The sequence below is a fragment of the Equus przewalskii genome, chromosome 7 (assembly GCF_037783145.1).
Source record: "Equus przewalskii isolate Varuska chromosome 7, EquPr2, whole genome shotgun sequence".
Classification (NCBI taxonomy): domain Eukaryota; kingdom Metazoa; phylum Chordata; class Mammalia; order Perissodactyla; family Equidae; genus Equus; species Equus przewalskii.
The window spans coordinates 6,908,716-6,927,480 of record NC_091837.1 but is presented as its reverse complement, the minus strand read 5'-3'; the positions used below and the strand labels follow the sequence as shown (position 1 = coordinate 6,927,480).

The window sequence follows — 18,765 nt, the reverse complement described above, 5'->3', positions numbered from 1 at the left end:
TAAACAGAGTGTTTGAATGCATTGCTCTAGAGCAGAGTTGGCAAACTGTAGCCCACACTGTCTGTTTTTGTACAGTCTGTGTGATTTTTACATTTTTAAATGGTTGTGGGGGGAAGCAAAAGAATATTTCGTGGGACATGAAATTCAAATTTCTGTGTCCGTAAATAAAGTTTCATTGGAACACAGCCATGTCCATTTGTTTACTTTTTATATATAGCCTCTTTCGCACTGCAGTGACAGAGTTGATAGCTATGACAAAGTCTGAATGGCTGCAAAGCCTAAAATATTTGCTTTCTGGCCCTTTACAGGAAAAGTGTCCTGACTCCTGCTCTAGAATCATACTCGGTTTAGAACTCATCTCTGCCACTTACCAGCTGTGTCTTCAGGCTAGTGACATAACCCTTCAGAACCTCAGTTTTCTCATGTGTTAAATGGGGATGATAACATCTACCTCATACATTGGCAATTTAAGTATAGTAGATAAGAGGGGCCAGCCTGGTGGCGCAGCGGTTAAGTACGCACATTCCGCTTCGGCAGCCTGGGGTTTGCTGGTTCAGATCCTCGGTGCGGGCATGGCACTGCTTGGCAAGTCATGCTGTGGCAGGCGTCCCACATATAAAGTAGAAGAAGATGGGCATGGATGTTAGCTCAGGGCCAGTCTTCCTCAGCAAAAAGAGGAGGATTGGCAGCAGATGTTAGCACAGAGCTAATCTTCCTCAAAAAAAAAAAAGGTATAGTAAATAACAGATGCAGAGCACTTAATAACACAGGCCTGAAACATATTCACTGCTCAATAAATGGTAGCTTATAACAGGATGCAAACCCAATCTCTCAGCACATTCGTTGTTGTCCCTGTGCCCAAGAAGCAGCGGAATGAGAAAAGGCTCCCTTTTAACCCAGCCACCACCTTCACCACAGACTTTGCTGTCACAGTTCGCAATGAGAGACAGCAGTTGCAGGGTGACTTGTGGCTCTTTGCAGTGGAGAGGAGTATGTGCCTGGTGGGAGACAGCTGGTGTCACTCCCCTGAGTCCAACAGTTAGGTCTGGACACGCCCCAGTCTTCTCCAGCAGCCTTGCTTTTCCCCTTTTCATGGGGGATAAGGGGCTTTCCCAGTGCTGGGCTCTGGTTTGGCCATCCGCACAGCTGGGGCTCTTCAGGCAGGCCCCCACTCCAGATACCTAGGCCCATCATCCCCACAGGCACGCTGGGCCTTGTCCATCATGCCCCGTTTTTCAGTTTGAGAAGCCTGGTTACCATGAACACAGCAGAATAAGTACCATTGCCCACTGAGGCAGATGGATGACAGAGAGGGACGGGTGACTTGCGCTCCAGTCCCTGTGCTCTCTCCTACCTGCAGAAGGGCTTTGAGGGAGGTGTCTCCCTTTGAAGAGGCCCAGTGAAGCTAAGGGGCTGAGAGCCCCAGCTCTAAGTCAACATGGGCCGTCATTAAAATCGCAGCCCTGTCACTAACTAGTTTTTTGGCCTTGGGTGAGTTACCTGATCACTCTCTACCTCACTTTCCTTGTTTTTAAAGTGGAGATAATTCCCATCTCGGCAGGGAAATAAAAGGGTGCCTACACAGTGCTTGCCACAGGGAGAAACATCAGGTGTCAGTTAATACTGGGCCTTGTTTCCTCATCCGCAGCACAGCTCTGCCCAGAAGTGGAGTAGCAGCCCCCATTGGCCAGCTCTTGGGGCTGTCCCTGGGCCAGGCCAGGGGAGGGACGAATGGGGACTCTAGCACCAGGACCAAGTAGAGAGCCCAGAAGGCGACTCTCTGGACCTGCCTCTCCTTCCAGAGAGACACCAAACCACCCCCCCCCCACACACACACACACACCACCGCTTTCTGGGGGCATGGCTTGGCCCAGAGCTGGTATCCTGTGCTTTCCTTCACCTCCAAGATGAGTTACTGTCCTTTACGCAGCTCCTCAGGCTGGGGACACTTGGGGGCAGATAAGCTCAGCCTCTCTCCTGCCCAGCCCTTCCCTGAGCTCAGGGATGGACGCTCAGCCAGTCCTGGTTATTGTCTGCGGCGCCTGCCTGGAGCCTCCCTCCAGCCCAGCTCCACCCCTTGCCTGCAAGGTCTGTTTCCTAATAGCTGCTCCAACCACACACCTCGGTTCCGCGAGGAGCCCCTCCTCTTCCTCCCTCCCTCCCTCATCAGGGGTGGGACTGGAGAAGAAGGCTAACTTGACAGCAGCGCTTCTTTCTTAGCTAGTCACCGGTCCCTGCCCAAGAATGCCTGTGTGTGTGTAGCCTCCGCAGAGAGGTGGTTCTCCCGGAGTCCCGAGGGGCCGCCGGAGCTTCCGAGAACTGGGGAGGAGCCATTCCAGCCATGAGCCCCTGCGGGAATCTGCCAGGGGGCAAGTGGCCCGGAATCCTCATGCCCCTCCGGCTGCTCCAGAGGGAGAGGTGAGCGCTGGGCAGCCGGCCCGCAGCCAGAGGTGCCGAGAGCCTTGGGCCTGTCATGGTGGCCGTCTGCAGCCAGCCTGAGGCACTCCCAGACGGGTTTGCAGCTGAGCTTGTTTATCTGGTGTGGGAAGAAGATGGGGAGTTACTTGTCCGTCCCGGCTTACTTCACCTCCAGAGACCCCTTTCGGTGAGTTGGGCTCTGAGTCCCCCCTCCCCATCTCCTCTTCTGGCCCCTGGTCCTGAGGGGAGGGCAGAGGCCTCCCTGAATCGGCTTCTCAGATTTCATTTGTCCTTTGGCCATCAGTTCTGTCAAGCAGAAGCCAGGAGAATCTGTTCCCAAGCAGAACTGGCCTGGCGAGGGTTCCCTACCATGTTCTGGTAATGGTGAGGTGAGGGATATGCCCAGAAGGAAGCTCCTGGGGAACTCTGGCTCTCCTTCCTTCCCAGGCACACCTGGAAGAGCCTCCAAAAGATGCCGCTGACGCTGCCTACTCTTGGTCTTACTGCTTCCGGGGGGAAGAGCACAAATAGGGTGCTGTTCTTCTAGCTCTCACATGTCTTACCTGCAGGCTGTGCCGCCTGCCCAGGAATTTGCCCCAACAAGCAGGATGGGCAGGTTTTGCCAAACAGCGTGGAAGCTGGCAAGGTCTGGGTGTGGGCAACCTGGTAGTACACAGTAGGTGCTCTGTAAACGTTTGTTCTCTTAATGGCAAGCACGTAAGGCTTCTGAGCTCCCAGGTGAGTACAGTTGCTAGGGAAAGGCCTGGGCAAGTGCTGCTGAGACCGGGGCAATTCCTTTGGAGTGTTCCAGCCCCCAAGCAGCCAGGGGGGCCTCTTTTCTGTGGGCCTTCTCAGAGAGATGTGGAAACTTTCTACCTCTGACCTGCCTTTCTTTGCTCTCTGCCCCGCCCCATCTCCAACAGAAACTCCCCAGGGGGTTTCTAGCCCTCAGGGTCCCTTCTGAATGGAGCCATTCCTGGCTGGGGTGGGGCTTGTTTTCATTCTTTGGGAGCAGCCTGTTCCAAGGGCTGCCTCCCCCTCACCAGTGGTCCCAGTCAACTTCTCCCTTCTGGCTTTCCCAACCCAACCCCATGCCCAAACCTCGCTGCTGGGATACTAGTCAAGTGGCTGTGCCCTGGGCAGAAAAGCAGAACACTATGTGGTTTCACGGAATTACTGGACCCTGGTAGAGTGGTGGGAAGCCTCTGGATTTGGAGGAGGGCGAAGGGAACTGGTCCTCAGTGCTGACACTACCAGGCATCCTGCTAGGCACTTTATCCTTTGATCTGTCAACAGCCTGAAGATATTACGTGTACCCACTTTACAGATGAGGCAACAGTTCTCATGTGGGGTCACTGTGGCCAGGCTTTTCCGTCTTCCCAGTTTCTCATCCTTCAGGAAGCTGAACCTCCCTCTGCCCGCACCTCCCCCAGGGGTGTTCTCAGGTTTGCTTTCCTCTCCTAGCAGAGAGAGAGCAGAAAAAGGGCCCCCATAGTTTGCCTGGCATGTCGAAGGGATGGCAGAGATTCTTTTCTGAAGAGCCTTCGGAAATTGATCTTGAGTTTAGGAGGCAGGTTTTACCACGTGGAGTCAAGATGCCAAGTGTTTGAAGTAGCCACCAGTTTAGGCCAGAGCCTCATTAATCCCTCTTACTCTTAATCCTGGAAAGGCATCTTGGGGGAGGGGTTATTCCCTTAGGAGTCAGGCATGCTGTGCCCCTTTTAATCTTTGGGAGCAGGATACAATTTCTCAAGAAGCAGAGCTGATAATGAACTCTCAGCCTGGACTTTTGAGGGCTTGGCCACCATTGCTGCCCAGAGCTGCCTGTCCTTTGTCTTGTTCTGCCCCAGCCCCTCGGGGGACCCTGACAACCCCTCCCCATCACCAGCTCTGTTTGCCCAGCTGAAGTCAGAGGGGTACTGACTGACTGAGTCACTATAGACCCTCCCCCAAATGGGAGGCCACATTCCTGAAACCACTTCTGAAGAGATAGCCAGCACACTGGGCTCTGTGCCCCACAGGAGGGACCACCCAGACCCTCTGCTCTCCCAGGTATCAGTCTAATCAGTCATCACTGTCACTGCTTGGTCAGAAAGCTGCTTATACGATTAGCCCCCTCCTTTATTACAGGGCATCTTCCAGGGCTGCTCTCTGACCAGGTGCCTGTCCCCTTCCTGGGCCTTAGTTTCTTCTACAGAGCAGAGGGGCTGGACTTCCTGGGCTCCTGAATAAGACCTTTGCCAAATTCTGTAGAACAAATTAAGTCCTTGACCTCACGCCTCTGGGGGAGTACAGAGTCCGCAGGACTTCTGGGGCTGTGGTTGCAAGAAAGTGACGCAACCAGATTCCACGGGGACATGATCAGGCGTGACAGCACGCAAGGGAGGGAAGAGGGAGCGGGAATGAAGAATGTAATTTTTGTGCCCTGTACACCCCTGCCTGACAGGCCATGCTCAGCAGAGTGCACTGTCTTCCTCTGCCAGTGCCACTAGTGTGAGGGGTGAGATGCAATTACAGGAGTGCTCCCAAGTAAGAAAACACTTCAAATTGGAATTTATAAAAGAGGTAAATTAAATTTTTATTTTTATAGAATTTCCCTTAACGTCCAACATTGATTTAATGGGTTTGGTTTACACATTGTCTCTTGAAGAAAACAAGTGCATCTTTGTATTCTAAAGCAACCCATGTTTAAAGGGAAAAATTATTCTTAACCCTGCCTGGCTCAGCAGTAACATTTGGCAGCTGCCTCAAGTCCTCTGGGACTCTTTTTCTCCTCATCTGAAAAATGAAGGACTTGGATCAGGTGAATGGTTCCCAACTCCTCAACTCCTGTCGCTCCTCAGAGACACACAGCTCTTTTCCATTTTTTCCAAATAACAGAGCTTCTACCCTTAACTGCAGTATGACTGCACAAATTACTTGAAACTACAGGCTTCCTGGCTTTTGGTTGGAACTGAATCAACGCACTCTGGTAACACTTATTTCTTGCTGATCAGAGGCTTGTTATATGTTTGGTTAATTTTTTTAAACAGGATAACAACATATTCCATAATAATTACAGCTTAATTGATAGCCTGTTTCAATCTACAGGGTCTGCAGGAAGGAGGAGTAGTAAAGGGATCTGTGGTGATAGCAAACTGGACTCTGATGGACCAGAGTCTGTAGGCCCCTGTTATATTTGCCTTCTGGGCCCTAGAGGAGAGTTGGCATCCCCAGTCATGGCACTCTCAGGCTGAGGCAGAGAAGCTTGCCCATCCTCCCGTTCAGCCCAGTCAAAGCTCACAGGCAAGGGGCTGGAAGAATCTTCGCCCCAGCTGTCTGTCTGCTCATGTGGAAGGCTAACGATGAGGGGCCGGCCCCCTGGCCAAGTGGTTAAGTTCACGCACTCTGCTTCTGCGGCCCAGAGTTTCGCCGGTTAGGATCCAGGGCACAGACATGGCACCGCTCATCAGGCCATGCTGAGGTGGGTCCCACGTGCCACAACTAGAAGGACCCATATCTAAAATATACAACTATGTATTGGGGGGATTTGGGGAGAAAAAGCAGAAAGAAAAAAAGATTCGCAACAGTTCTTAGCTCAGGTGCCAATCTTGTAAAAAAAAAAAAAAAAAGGCTAACGATGAGCATCCAACTAGGCCTTTACTAGGATGTGGGAGGGCTTGTTTAACATGTGTAAATCTACTATTAATAGTGACTCTTTGGTTCCCGTAACATTAAGGTTGAAAATTTACCTATAAACATTTGGTTTGAAGAATTTGCGTGTGAGTGAGGGCTGCACCTCTATCTTGTCTCACTTGGCTCCTCTCCAACAGCAAGCGCCTTGCCTGTTTGGTCTTACACATCCTAGATGCACAGTAACTATTTCCTAATTGATAGAGATTGATTGTAATCAGTTGATTTCTAATTGATTAGATAAATAATTCATTTTAGGACCTTCTCTCCTCACAGAAATTTGGTTCTGCACTGATAAGCAGATCCATATTGCTTGGTCATAGGAGGGAAAGGGGTCTGTCTCCTTTCACCCTTGGTGTCCTCAAACTGAAGAGGAAAGGGAGAGAAATGAATACTTACTGGGCACCTGCTGTGAGCCAAGCATCATGCTAGGCCTTTGTACATATGTAATTCTCAAAAACCCCATGAGATTTTATCATCACCAGTATACAAATGAGGAAACTGAGGCTCACAGCCATGAAGTAGCTGGCTTTAGGTGATGCAGATATTAAATGGCAAAGAAGGAGTATGGATCTGGGTCTTAAAAGAGTTATTTGTGAGAATCTCAACTGATTATCTTTTTTTAAACCTCTGTTCCCTGCTGACTCAAAAAGTCTGTTTGGCTCTGAGCTGCCCACTGAACTAAATGCCAGGGTTCCGTTCACTTTGTAGCTACCCAAGCCCTCTGGAGTGCTTTGGAAGATGAGTGTTGGAGGTTGCCTTCAATGTATGTGGGCCTCTCAGTGATCTCTGGCTGCTCAGAAGAGTGTGGTGACTGATGCTGCAGCCCTGGGTTTGAGGCTCCACCACCTCCAAGCTGGGTGCCCTTGAGCCTGCAGCCAGGGCAGATTCTCACTTTCATTGGAAACTTCCAAAAATTGAAAGCTGGAAAAAAGCCTTGGCTTGGAAAGAACATATTGTGGCCATGGCCTCTGAGAATCTGAGGTGGGATTTTTTTTTTTTTTTTTTTGAGTAGCACTTTACATTTCCAGAGGTGGTTTCGGATTCTTTTCTTAAAAGGGCAGAGACTGCTGGGGAGTAGAACGCTGTGGATTAAATGAAGGAGAAGATAACTTGATTATGCCAATCATTATGCCAAGGAGAAGCCTCACGGAGTGTTAACTCTCCTGGGGACTTGAGCTCTTGGGGCTCCAGCCTCCTTATTCTCACAAATGCGAATCCCGAGGCCCAGCTTAGTAGATGTGTTGCATCACTCGGGCGATGGACAGTGGAAATGGCTTCATAGCCAAGTACTCATAGGTTGGGATTCCAGCTCCATCATGTATGTATTTAGCAACTTTGCAGAAGGGATTTGACTCTGCTTTTCAGTCTTCTAGTCTATAAAATAGAGATCATCCTGTCACGTTGCAGGGTGTGGTCAGGATTAGAGATCGCAGATGCGAGGCACCTCGTGCCCAGAAGATGGTTGGCATTCAAGTAACAGGTAACAGTAGCTGTTATTAATATCTAAACTAGGACTCTGCCATGCAACTTCTCCAGTGGCGTAAGAACCATTTGTGTTCTATGACAAAACAGCTTGGGGACCCCCGCCAGTTTTCCTATCAGTTGTTCACCTTCCTGCTCTTCAGAGACACCTGTGGCAGCCGACTTTGGCAGTGTAGCTGGCCATGCCCTTCAGAGGCATTCCTTCCACAGATATGTGCATTGGTAATGTCGCTCTCAAGCCAGGTGTCTTCCCAGGAGGCTGGCGTGGCTCTCCTGCAGGCCTGCACTCGCTTTTCTCCCTGCCCCCTCTCCTGGGCCTAGCTAGGCTACTCACAGCAAACAAAAGCAGGATATTGGCAATGGAAAGGAGGACGTGTTCTGGTGCTCTTGTGCCCTGCGGCACACATACCATTGTGAGGGTGTAACAGGGCCCAGGCCTGCAGTTGGGTACAAAGACGTCTGTACCAACTTTTCTCCATGGCAGACAGAAGGGCAGGACCTAGTGACCTTGAGCCATGGAACCCTTGTGCTTCCACCTGGACTGCTGGTTCTTGCCGCTCCCACCATTTTCAGTTTGGAAACATTTGCTAAGGGCTTACTCCACCTTGCCCTTTGCTAGGTGCTGAGTCTCCCGAGAGTAAATGGGACACTGTTCCTGTCTTCAGGGAGCTCACAGTCTAGTGAAGGAGAAACACAGGTACCCAGGAGCTTTAAGTGAGAAGGTGAGAGGCGAGAAGGAAGCCCCTGCTCCTAGTGCTGGCCCTCTGCTAGGCACCTTCCAGACATTCAGAACTGCACTTAGTCCTCACTGCTACCCCGAAGGCAGGTGGTGATGTTGCCGTTTCACAGAGGAGACGTGAAGTAGCTGGCTCAAGATCACTTAGGTGGTAGTGGTGGTGCTAAGCTATGAACCTTGGATCATCCAGGGAAAAACAAAGATATGCACAGAATTGAGGGGTTCTGGTGTATAGTATAATCCCCTCATTTTACAGGTGGGGAAACTGAACCTAGAGAGGGAAAGGGCACGTAGCTCCCACGAACTTGAACCCCGGGTCTCTCTCTTCCCAATTCAGAGCTCATCCAGCATGTCTTTTACGTTGAGAGGAGTTGGGGCTGCTTGCCCAAAATGGGATCTTCCCCTCCACCCCCTGTAATTCATGGTTCTCACTGTGCCGCCTCAGGCACTTCACAGTCTTCGTGCTCTACCCAGCTCTCAAGAGCCTAAAGTTCAGCATGCACAGGACAAGTAGGAAATGCTGTAGGATGGGAATGGCTCATGGCAGAAGCCATCAGTCTGTTAAGCATCCATGGGGAATTGGGCACTCCAGAGAGAGGGGTTCACCTGCTTCTCCAGACCTCCCTAGCTCAGCTGCTTTCCACAGCTGCTTCACTTCATTCCCGTCTCCCTCCCCTGCCTCCCGCAGTGCCCAGAAGTAGTAGCACCCATTGTGGCCTCAGCTTGCATTGTTAAGTTTTGTTTAGACTTTCTCTTCCCCAACTCATTATAAGCTCTTGGAAAGTGGAGTAGGGAATCTTATGTATCTATCTTTTATATCAGCCGTGTCTAGCAAGTTATAATAATACACTTAATACAAGCAAACTATAATAATTACCTTGCCCTTCACAGGTTGCAAAAGGCTTTCCTCATACATTAACTTATTTAGTCTTCACAGTGGCTCTTTGTAGTAGGATGCTATTAGTCACATTTGTCAGTGAGGAAAAGCTATTGAGAGAAGTTGTCCAAAGCTATCAAGCTAGTGACAGTGGCCAATAATGTGAGTAATGGCCAATACCATTATCATCATCATCTTTAATAGCACTTAACATTTATTGAGTTCCTACTGTACTAGGCCTTTTATATAAACTATCCATACTTTAATACATGTTATTTCATTTTCACAGTAGTCCCTTTTTACAGATGAGGAAACTGGGTCAGAGAAGTGAAATAACTTGCCCAAGATGACATAACTAGTAAGTGGCAGAGTCAGGATTCAAACCAAGAGGCAGCTCCACCCGGCCTCTCAGAAGCAAGGCTATGGCTCATGTGGGTGGTGAGAGGCCTTGACAAGAAGAATAGTCTGTTGACTAGAAAGAGGTGGCATGGGCTCAGCAGGCCAGGGAGCTCTTAGCTCTGGGTGCTGGAAGGCTCAGAAATAAGGAGGAGCTTGTCTGTGCAGACATGGCCTGAGAACACACCTGACCTGACTGAGAGGTGGAGCGTCACAACCAGGTGACTGGAGGAGAAAGGAGCCGTGGGTCTAACGTGTACATCTCACACAATGCTAATGGAGTTTTGGGTTTTTTCCCCCCAGCATTTTATTTCGGAATTTTTCAGGGGCTGGCCCTGTGGCCGAGTGGTTAAGTTCGCGTGCTGTGCTTCGGAGGCCCAGGGTTTCAGCAGTTTGAATCGTGGGCGCGGACATGGCACTGCTCATCAGGCCATGCTGAGGCTGCATGCCACATGCCACAACTAGAAGGATCCACAACTAAAAGTATACAACTGTGTACCAGGGGGCTTTGGGAGAAAAAGGAAAAATAAAATCTTTACAAAAAAAAAAAAGAAGAGAAATTTTCCAAATAAACAGAAAAGTCAAAAGCATAGTTCGACGAACACTCATGGATCCTGTACCTAGATTCATCATTTGTTAACTTTAAGCCACTTTCTCTTTATCTGTCTATATGTGTACACACACACATATACACAATGTATTTATTTATGTATTTTTGCTGAACTGTTTAAAAACAAGTGGTAGGTATTTTGATTTTCACCCTTAATTACTGTAATATGTTTCTTCTAAGAATTCTTCTATATAACCAAAGTATTGTTATCACATCTAAGAAAATTGACAGTAATTTCACAATATAATCTAATGTATAGTCCAAATTCAAATTTCCATAATTGTTCTAAAAATGTCACTCATGGCTGTTTGCTTTTTCAATCCACAATCAAATCTAAGATTTACGTGTTGCATTTGGTTGCTATGTCTTTAGGCTTTTTTAATCCCTATGCAACGCCCCCCGCCCCCCCCCCCCCCAAGAAATTAACTTTTTGGAAAAGTCAAGACCAGCTGTCTATAGAATGAGCCACATTCTGGATTTGCCTGGTTGTTTCTTGAGGCTTAACATGGTTTTCGCAAGAATGCTACATCGGTAGTACTCTTGGCTAACAGGGCAGGTTTGGAAGAGTGGAGGTTATTGAGCGTCTTTGGTTCATCAAGCTATCTGTCTAGACCAGAGGTGCTTAACTGGGGCCGTGAATAGGCTTCAGTCATTGACACACACACAGCCTGTACCTAAATTACGTGCACATTTTCCTTGTATGTGCATTTTTCTGGGAGAGGCTTCTTGGCTTTTATCAGATTCTCAGAGGGTTTCAAGACCCAAAGAGGTTAAGAAACACTGGTCTGCCAGCTCAGGCAGGCAATACAGAGCTGGTTTCTGGGGTCTTGTTCACTCTGAACCAGCTTCCTTTGGGGAGATAGCAGTAAACTGTAACTTTCCCCCATTCTGGCCTTGGATCAAAGAGAGGTCTGTCCATTTTGTTGTTAGACCTGAAAGGCAGGCACAGCCTGTGTGGCCTTGTTCCAAGGATCCAGAAGAGTTTCTGTTCTTGTCTTGCCTTTCAGGTGTTCAGAATGCCAGGATTCCCTCACCAACTGGTACTACGAGAAGGATGGGAAGCTTTATTGCCACAAGGACTACTGGGGGAAGTTTGGGGAGTTCTGCCATGGGTGCTCTCTGCTGATGACAGGGCCCGTAATGGTGAGTGAGTCCCTCCACCTCTGTCCCTCTTGGTCATCAGAGTCCATTGAAGGCGCCTCTGGTTCTCCATGGACATTCATCTTCTGAGGCCATTCATCAAGGCCTCTCTGTTTATTTATTCAGTAATTTAACCGATGTTTGTTGAGCTCCTGAGCCAGGCAAGATCCTTCCCTCAAAGACTTAACAGTCCGGCGTTGGGAGTGGGTGGGTGGCCAGGCAGGGACGAGACGCAATACCATGGGATGCGGGCCTTAAAGGAGAGCAGTACAGGTTGAGAGGTGGATACACCTAAGTTGTGTTTAGGAAATCAGAAAAAGAGACCCCGGAATGGACTGGCAGAGAGAGGTACCGCCTCCCCTACCTGCTCTAAACAAAGGGCTTTGAACCTAGTCACAGACTTGCCAACCCTGTGTTGGCCTTCTAGTGGGGATGGTTACTTCTGAGGACTTGTTCTCATGGCTGAGACCAAAACAGTTTTTTGCAATCTCAAAAATGACAAGGAGCCACCAATCTGACACTTACTCTGGAAGCTCAAGTGCAGAGGTAGACTATGACAGGGATCTGTAGATCCTTGATCAGAGATCACTGACCCACCCCTACCCTCACTCCAGCAACAGTGACAACTCACTTCCTCCGTCTGTCCACCCCTCTCCTCACCTGCTCACAGGTGGCCGGGGAGTTCAAGTACCACCCAGAGTGCTTTGCCTGCATGAGCTGCAAGGTGATCATCGAGGATGGGGACGCATATGCCCTGGTGCAGCACGCCACCCTCTACTGGTAAGATGGTGGCCCTGTATCTCTCCCCTACAAGAGTGGCCCATAGAGAGGGACAGGTGGCAGTGTGAGTTGGGTGGGAAGACTACTGGGGTATCAGAGAACTGGATTCCTATCAGCAATGCTCTTAACCAGCTCTGTAACCTGTAAGCAAAACGGTTAACATTTCCCTGCCCTCTGTTCTTACCTGCTGTGAGGAAAACGATGTTCTGCCCTGCAGTCCTCCCAGAGGAAGAGGATGGCTGGGAAGGTGCTCTTGAAAAAGGATCCCAGAATATTAAAGGCAAAGGCCCCTGAGAGCTCACTTAGTCCAACTGCCTCGACTGACCAATGAAGTCAGGCTGAGACCCAGAGAGGAAGGGGGCTGGGTTCTCACTGTGAGTCAGGCAGAGTGGAGAGAACACAGGCCATTTCATCCGCAATCCCAGCCTGCCCCAGAGAACCCAGGCTCCTCATTCTGAGCAGCCAGCTAGAATCATGGCAAGGGCAGTCATAATGGGACTGTGGATGCTATTGCTGGAAGCCACATGGTGCAGTGGCTGCTGGGGGCTTCCAGGTGGGGCTCCAGGATCTTAGCCCCCTTTATGCTCCTCTCCCCAGTGGGAAGTGCCACAATGAGGTGGTGCTGGCACCCATGTTTGAGAGGCTCTCCACGGAGTCTGTTCAGGACCAGTTGCCCTACTCCGTGACACACATCTCCATGCCAGCCACCACTGAGGGCAGGCGGGGCTTCTCCGTGTCCGTGGAGAGTGGCTGCTCCAACTACGCCACCACTGTGCAAGTAAAAGAGTGAGTATTTTGGGAACCCTGGAGCAGAGGTTCGTGAGTGAGCAGAGTCCATAGATGGGCCTCAAGTGGCTCAGAACTCCAGAGTCTTATGCAGAGCTCCCTTCATCCTCATCCCATATCTTTCTCCTTGAGGTCACTATACTGTAATCACACCCGGGCCTTGGCACTTACTGTTCTCTGTGCCTAGGCCGCTTCCCACCAGACACTTGATGCCAGAATTGTTCACCTTTCACATGTCAGGTTTCAGATCATGTTTGCTCTTTGAAATTATCTGCTTAATCATGTGTATTAGTTTATCATTTGTCCTCCCCACAAGTTCCTTCTGGAACTTAGTCTTGTTCAGTACTGCATGCCCGGGACCTGGAACAGTGCCTGGGATGTAGTAGGTGTTCATTGATGATTGTTTTGTTAGTTGAGTGAATGAATGGAGGAAGGAGGAGAAAGCCTCCATTCTAGGTCCAGGCCGGAGACCAGAAGGGGAAGGAATCTGTGTCCGTCTAATACCAGTAATGAGCCACCTATGGCTGCTAACCCTGTAAATCGTGATTGTGCACTGAGTTTGTGCTGGGCACTGGGTGCTTGCAGTATAGGTGAGAAGTGCTAGGATTGGGGTAGTCAGGAGAAGCTGAGGTCTGCTCTAAAGCCTCATTAGATGAAAGAGGGAGGGAATTGTGTTCAGGGCAGAGGTGGGAGTCTCTGGTTGTGCCTGGTGTAGATTAGGTGGTTGGGAGTAGCCGGAGAGGGGGCTGTTAAATCATGGAGGGCCTGGATTATGAAGACTCAGCAGGTCTATCGAGGGATCTAAGCAACAGGGTGACGTGACCAGGTTAGCATTTTTGAAGGATGGCTGGTATGGAAGTTGGACGGGAGAGGAGCAAGCGAGCAAGCCTGTAGAGACCAGTTAAACTGTTGTAAGATCCAGATGAGAGATTTTGGTGTCTGGTGATAGAAGGAAGGATTCTCCAAGATGGTGAGGGTTGGGGGCAGTGAGGGAACTCTCGATGGGGAGGATGACATCTAAGTTTCTGGCGTAGGCCACTGGGCGAGTGGAGTGCCCTTCACTGAGACGAGGCATCTGTGAAGGGTGTTGCCTTTCCCTGTGAGCGGCCTGGGCCTTGGAGGTCAGCGGGGGCCTGGGGCCTGGTGAGCCTTCCCTGCATGTGTGAAATGGTCAGGCCCATTTTTAGGATGCCTTTGCCTTGCTTCAATTCTTGTCTGGTCCAGGGTCAACCGGATGCACATCAGTCCCAACAACCGCAACGCCATCCACCCTGGGGACCGCATCCTGGAGATCAATGGGACCCCCGTCCGCACACTCCGAGTGGAGGAGGTAGCATGTGTGTCCAGTCAGTCTCGTAGGGGTGGGACATGAAATAGATTTCTGGGAGATCAGACTCTGGCCTTTACCTTTCCCCACCCCGACTCTATCTCTTTGTCTTGTCACTGAGTCTGTGACCACTCGTGACCTCCTGTGTCAGCCTGGCATGTTCCCAGGGCAGCAGGGATGGCCTGACAGATGGGGAAGCTGACAGGATGCCAGGCAGAGGGCACCGTGGGGCTACGGCAGCTGGAGGCCACCATTAGCCAAGTTGAGCATTGGCCACACTGCACTTGGATCATCTGGGCTGACAGTGGGTGGCCTGGGATGGGACAGCCTGTGGGAGCCAGCCTTACACTGCTCTTGGCCACAGGTAGAGGATGCAATTAGCCAGACAAGCCAGACGCTCCAGCTCTTGATTGAACACGACCCCGTCTCCCAGCGCCTGGACCACCTGCGGCTGGATGCCCGGCTCTCTCCCCACATGCAGAACACCAGACACTCCCATACCCTCAGCACCCTGGACACCAAGGAGAATTTGGAAGGGACGCTGAGGAGACGTTCTCTGAGGTGCTGCCTCCCACCCCAGTTCTGTGCTGACCCCTGCCAATCCCTTAGATGAGGCAGAGCTGGCTTTCGAAGGCCAGCAGAATTAGGAAGAGAACCAGCTGACTAGGGGCAGGCTATGAGGATTGTGCTGACCCAGCTCCCCCAACGGGGATCACAATTCATAGTCAGGGCCTGTTTGTGATCTGACCCAGCTGTCTGCCAGGTTTCCGTAGAAACCAGAGGGTCAAGCTCTGTCCACTGAACTTCTGAGCTGGACAGGAGGCGGCAATGCTGGACCCTAAAGGAGATCATGGTCTGTGAGAAAAACATGGGGCTCAGAGGCTGGAGTAGGGGCACAGATAGGATTAATAAGTATAAATAAGGATGTTATAAACAATAAAGCAAGAGATGAAAGTAGGTTGTTTTACATTTGAGGGACCAGCAAGCAAAACCTCACAGTTGTCCAGGTCCATGGGGAGGGAGCACTCGCCCTGGGTGCAGGTGCCAAGTGGAGAGACTGAAAGAACAGGAGCCTGGAGCAGCAGCTCTCAAGGCACACATGCCCATACTGCTCCCTCCCTTAGAAATCGTTCATCTCTCCAAGCCTCTGTTTCTGCATCTGTGAAGTGGAGTTGCAAGATAGAGGTGGCTGTCTCACCAATTATGTAAGGATTCAGTGTGGAAAGGGATGCAAAGTAGCACAGTGCTGGCATAGGGTCAGCACTCAGCAAATGTGAGGTGTCATTAGTATCACTAGGAATCGGGTTCTTTATCCACCCGCCTGACCAAACAGACTGAATCACTCAGGGCCCTCCCCACAGCTTGCTCCCATCACTCCTGACTGCCCTCTTGGCCTCAATCAGCACAAGTGAGCTGGTGGAGGCTGGGCGCCAGAGGGCAGAGAAGGCCTGAGAACACATGGCCTGGGAAAGGGAAGATGTGGGGGTGGCCAGAGAGCTGCTTAGATATCTGGAGGGCCGTCATGCAGGAGAGGGGACAGCTCATCTTGTGTGCTCTGGTGGGCACAGTTGGGGGGAGGCAGAGCAAAAGAGCAAAGGCTAGGAAGCCTGCAAGTGGTCCTTTCTGGGTAGGCCAAGTGAAACAGGACCATGCCCTGGAGAGAAGTTTGCGGGGTTGCACTTCGCCTGCAGTGCTCTCAACCTTGTCCCTTCTTCAGGAAGTCAGAGGAACAGTCCTCACCCATTACTATTACTGGCTGCTTTTAAAAATGTAAACACGCTGGCTTTGCTGCTATAAAAACCATACATGCTTTTTATTTTAAAATTTGTTAAGTGTAGACAGGTACAAAGATATGCAAAATCCCAAAATCCCATTTGACCGTTTTTTGGATGATGGTAGGCTATCACTCTAACCTGGTTAGTGCCTTGAATCAAGCAGACATGGAAGGTGGTGGATTACCATCTACGGTGCTGTTATATATTGATCACCATAAGCTAGTAGAGTCTAGTCAATTGTTCCCGACGAGAAGTACTCAAGGTTCCCACTTTGAATGTGTTTTTACCATGCTTAAATAAGCTACTGATGTCTGCAGCCCCAACACGGCACATCTGTATGATGTGGGTCTCCCTCCCACTCCTCATAGCACCTGAACTACAGACATTGGAATGGACAGGGTGGCCCTGAAGTTCCTGCTTCCAGGATTTCCTGGTGGCTCTCCGAGAACTACCCTATCCTTACCTCCATCTTTCCTTGTTCTCAGGCGCAGTAACAGCATATCCAAGTCCCCTGGCCCCAGCTCCCCAAAGGAGCCCCTGCTGCTTAGCCGTGACATTAGCCGCTCAGAGTCCCTCCGCTGTTCCAGCAGCTGCTCACAGCAGATCTTCCGGCCCTGTGACCTGATCCACGGGGAGGTCCTGGGGAAGGGCTTCTTTGGGCAGGCCATCAAGGTGAGCACAGGCAGTAGCTGCTCTGCCCCCGTGTCCCCAGCTTTCTCTCGCCTTCTTTCAGGGAGTTCTCATCACATAACGTCACCCCACATCCTGCAGAACACCAGGCCTCCTACTTGGCTGCAGGTGATGGTGTGAGGGCTGACCCCCCACCCTCCCAGGCCACCTAAGGGCAGCATTGCTGTTGCAGTGAGCTTGGTGGACCTGGAGACCTGGGCTGTGACGAGCTGTGCCCATGGCCCTCCTGCCTCCAGTCATTGGGTGTTTTTAGGTGCCCAGAGGCCTCAGTGCTGGGCATGCTGCAGGGAGCATAAGGGAGAGTGGCTTCTGCCTCCCTGATGAACAGTCTCAGGGACTAACCTTCTCTCTTTCTCTCCTCCTCCTCCTCTGCTGAGAGCTGGGAGGGGGGGTCAGGTAAGCCATATGTCTCAGCTTTCGGGGCAGTGGGGCTCAAGAGCTCACACCCCACCCACCTAGCTCCCTGGTGCATGTCTGTGGCACTGACCCTCCTGCCCCCAGACTTCTGTTCACCCAAGGGACTCACCCCTGTGTCAGATGACCAGAGCTCCTGCTTGGCTTGGCAGCATCCCCTCCTGCCTCCTTCTGCACTTCCCTTTTTTGGATTCTCGCCTCTCCTCTGTGCATGCCCAGCTCTCCAGGGAAGAGGGTATGCTCCCCTCTGAATTTCCTGTTGCCCCGTGCTGTGTCTTCTACACATGAACTCTGTCAGTCTGATCCAGCTCAGTGTGTCCTCCAAGGGATGGGGATGGCCAATTGCATAGATTTTCACAAATGGTTCCTCAGAACTGCCTCTGGTCTCTGCACTGGTAACAGTTTCCCTCCTTATAGGTGACGCACAAAGCCACGGGCAAAGTGATGGTCATGAAGGAGTTAATTCGGTGTGACGAGGAGACACAGAAGACTTTCCTGACTGAGGTACAAAGGTGGCGTAGGGGTTAGGAGTTTGGTGTCACCATTGAAAGGTGAAAGACCTTATTAAACAGTGTTTTCAAGAGGAAGCTTAGTTTGCAATCGCTTTCTTAAAGGCTGAGCAGCAGAGAGCACTAGAGGAAGGTCCCTGCCCCTCTAAATTATAGCATAATTATTTTTTCAATGAACACCTGTTAAGACAGCACGAGCTGGGCATGAGGGATGCAGTAACAAGTGAGAGGTGGTTCACAGGAGCTCACAGATAATGGGGATGATGGACCTGGAAACAGACCAATTTAGTAGAGCAGATGCTATAATGACCCCCTAAACACCCTGCTAAGGGAACCGGGAGTGGGGCCTCCCAGAAAAGTGACACCCACTGAGCACTTAGACCACCTCTCCCAAGTTGCTCCATTACTTCAGTTGGGCGCACTTGTGGTCTAAATGCTGCCTTCCAGGCCTTTGTTTCACTCTTGGACCCTCCCACTCCAGTTCCTCCCAGTGCAATTCCTAGAAAGGCAAGATCCCAAGGGTGAGCCTGTGAGGCCATCTCCATCCATGTGGAGGTGTTCCTCCCCATCATGTAAGATGAGAGGTAGGAGATGCAGGTAACACTTACCAGACTGACACCCTAGAGGGAAGGGGTGAGGAAGACATAGTGGGAAGTAATCACTTACCCTCCGTGTCCTCCCCCACCCCCAGGTGAAGGTGATGCGCAGCCTGGACCACCCCAATGTGCTCAAGTTCATTGGCGTGCTGTACAAGGACAAGAAGCTGAACTTGCTGACAGAGTACATTGAGGGGGGCACGCTGAAGGACTTTCTGCGCAGTGTGGTGAGCACAACACCCCGATGGTCCCCAGGAGCCCTGGTGGGTTGTCAGTGGGATACCTATGTCACCACTACCATGGAACTACAAGGGCCAGAGAGGCTCCCCGCTTTGCCTACAAAGGGCCATGCTGGGCGGGGCTTGGCACGGGCAGGGAGGGTTCACTGGCAGACCATGTTGACCCGTGGGGCCTGGACCACAACGGGGATAGGCCCAACAGCCTCTGATGAGCATTTTTCCTTCCTGCAGGACCCGTTCCCCTGGCAGCAGAAGGTCAGCTTTGCCAAAGGCATCGCCTCTGGAATGGTGAGTCCTGCCAACAACCCTGCCAGC

At 50.9% G+C, this 18,765-nt stretch overlaps 1 protein-coding gene across 4 annotated transcripts in view; it reads left to right on the top strand.

The window, feature by feature from the left end:
* The window catches only part of LIMK2 (LIM domain kinase 2), a 54,938-nt gene that overhangs the window by 27,277 nt on the left and 8,896 nt on the right, over nucleotides 1-18,765 (top strand). For 2 of the 4 annotated variants that reach the window (XM_070628487.1, XM_008542181.2), the window contains 9 exons: nucleotides 11,202-11,337; nucleotides 12,005-12,114; nucleotides 12,712-12,900; nucleotides 14,125-14,230; nucleotides 14,592-14,788; nucleotides 16,488-16,674; nucleotides 17,524-17,610; nucleotides 18,307-18,438; nucleotides 18,682-18,738. In XM_070628487.1, the coding sequence (XP_070484588.1) occupies nucleotides 11,320-11,337; nucleotides 12,005-12,114; nucleotides 12,712-12,900; nucleotides 14,125-14,230; nucleotides 14,592-14,788; nucleotides 16,488-16,674; nucleotides 17,524-17,610; nucleotides 18,307-18,438; nucleotides 18,682-18,738 (1,083 nt within the window). In that variant the 5' untranslated portion in view covers nucleotides 11,202-11,319. Of the gene's footprint in view, nucleotides 1-2,083; nucleotides 2,606-11,201; nucleotides 11,338-12,004; nucleotides 12,115-12,711; nucleotides 12,901-14,124; nucleotides 14,231-14,591; nucleotides 14,789-16,487; nucleotides 16,675-17,523; nucleotides 17,611-18,306; nucleotides 18,439-18,681; nucleotides 18,739-18,765 lie in introns of those variants that run through there. The other 2 variants (XM_008542183.2, XM_008542182.2) reach the window with 2 other exon arrangements.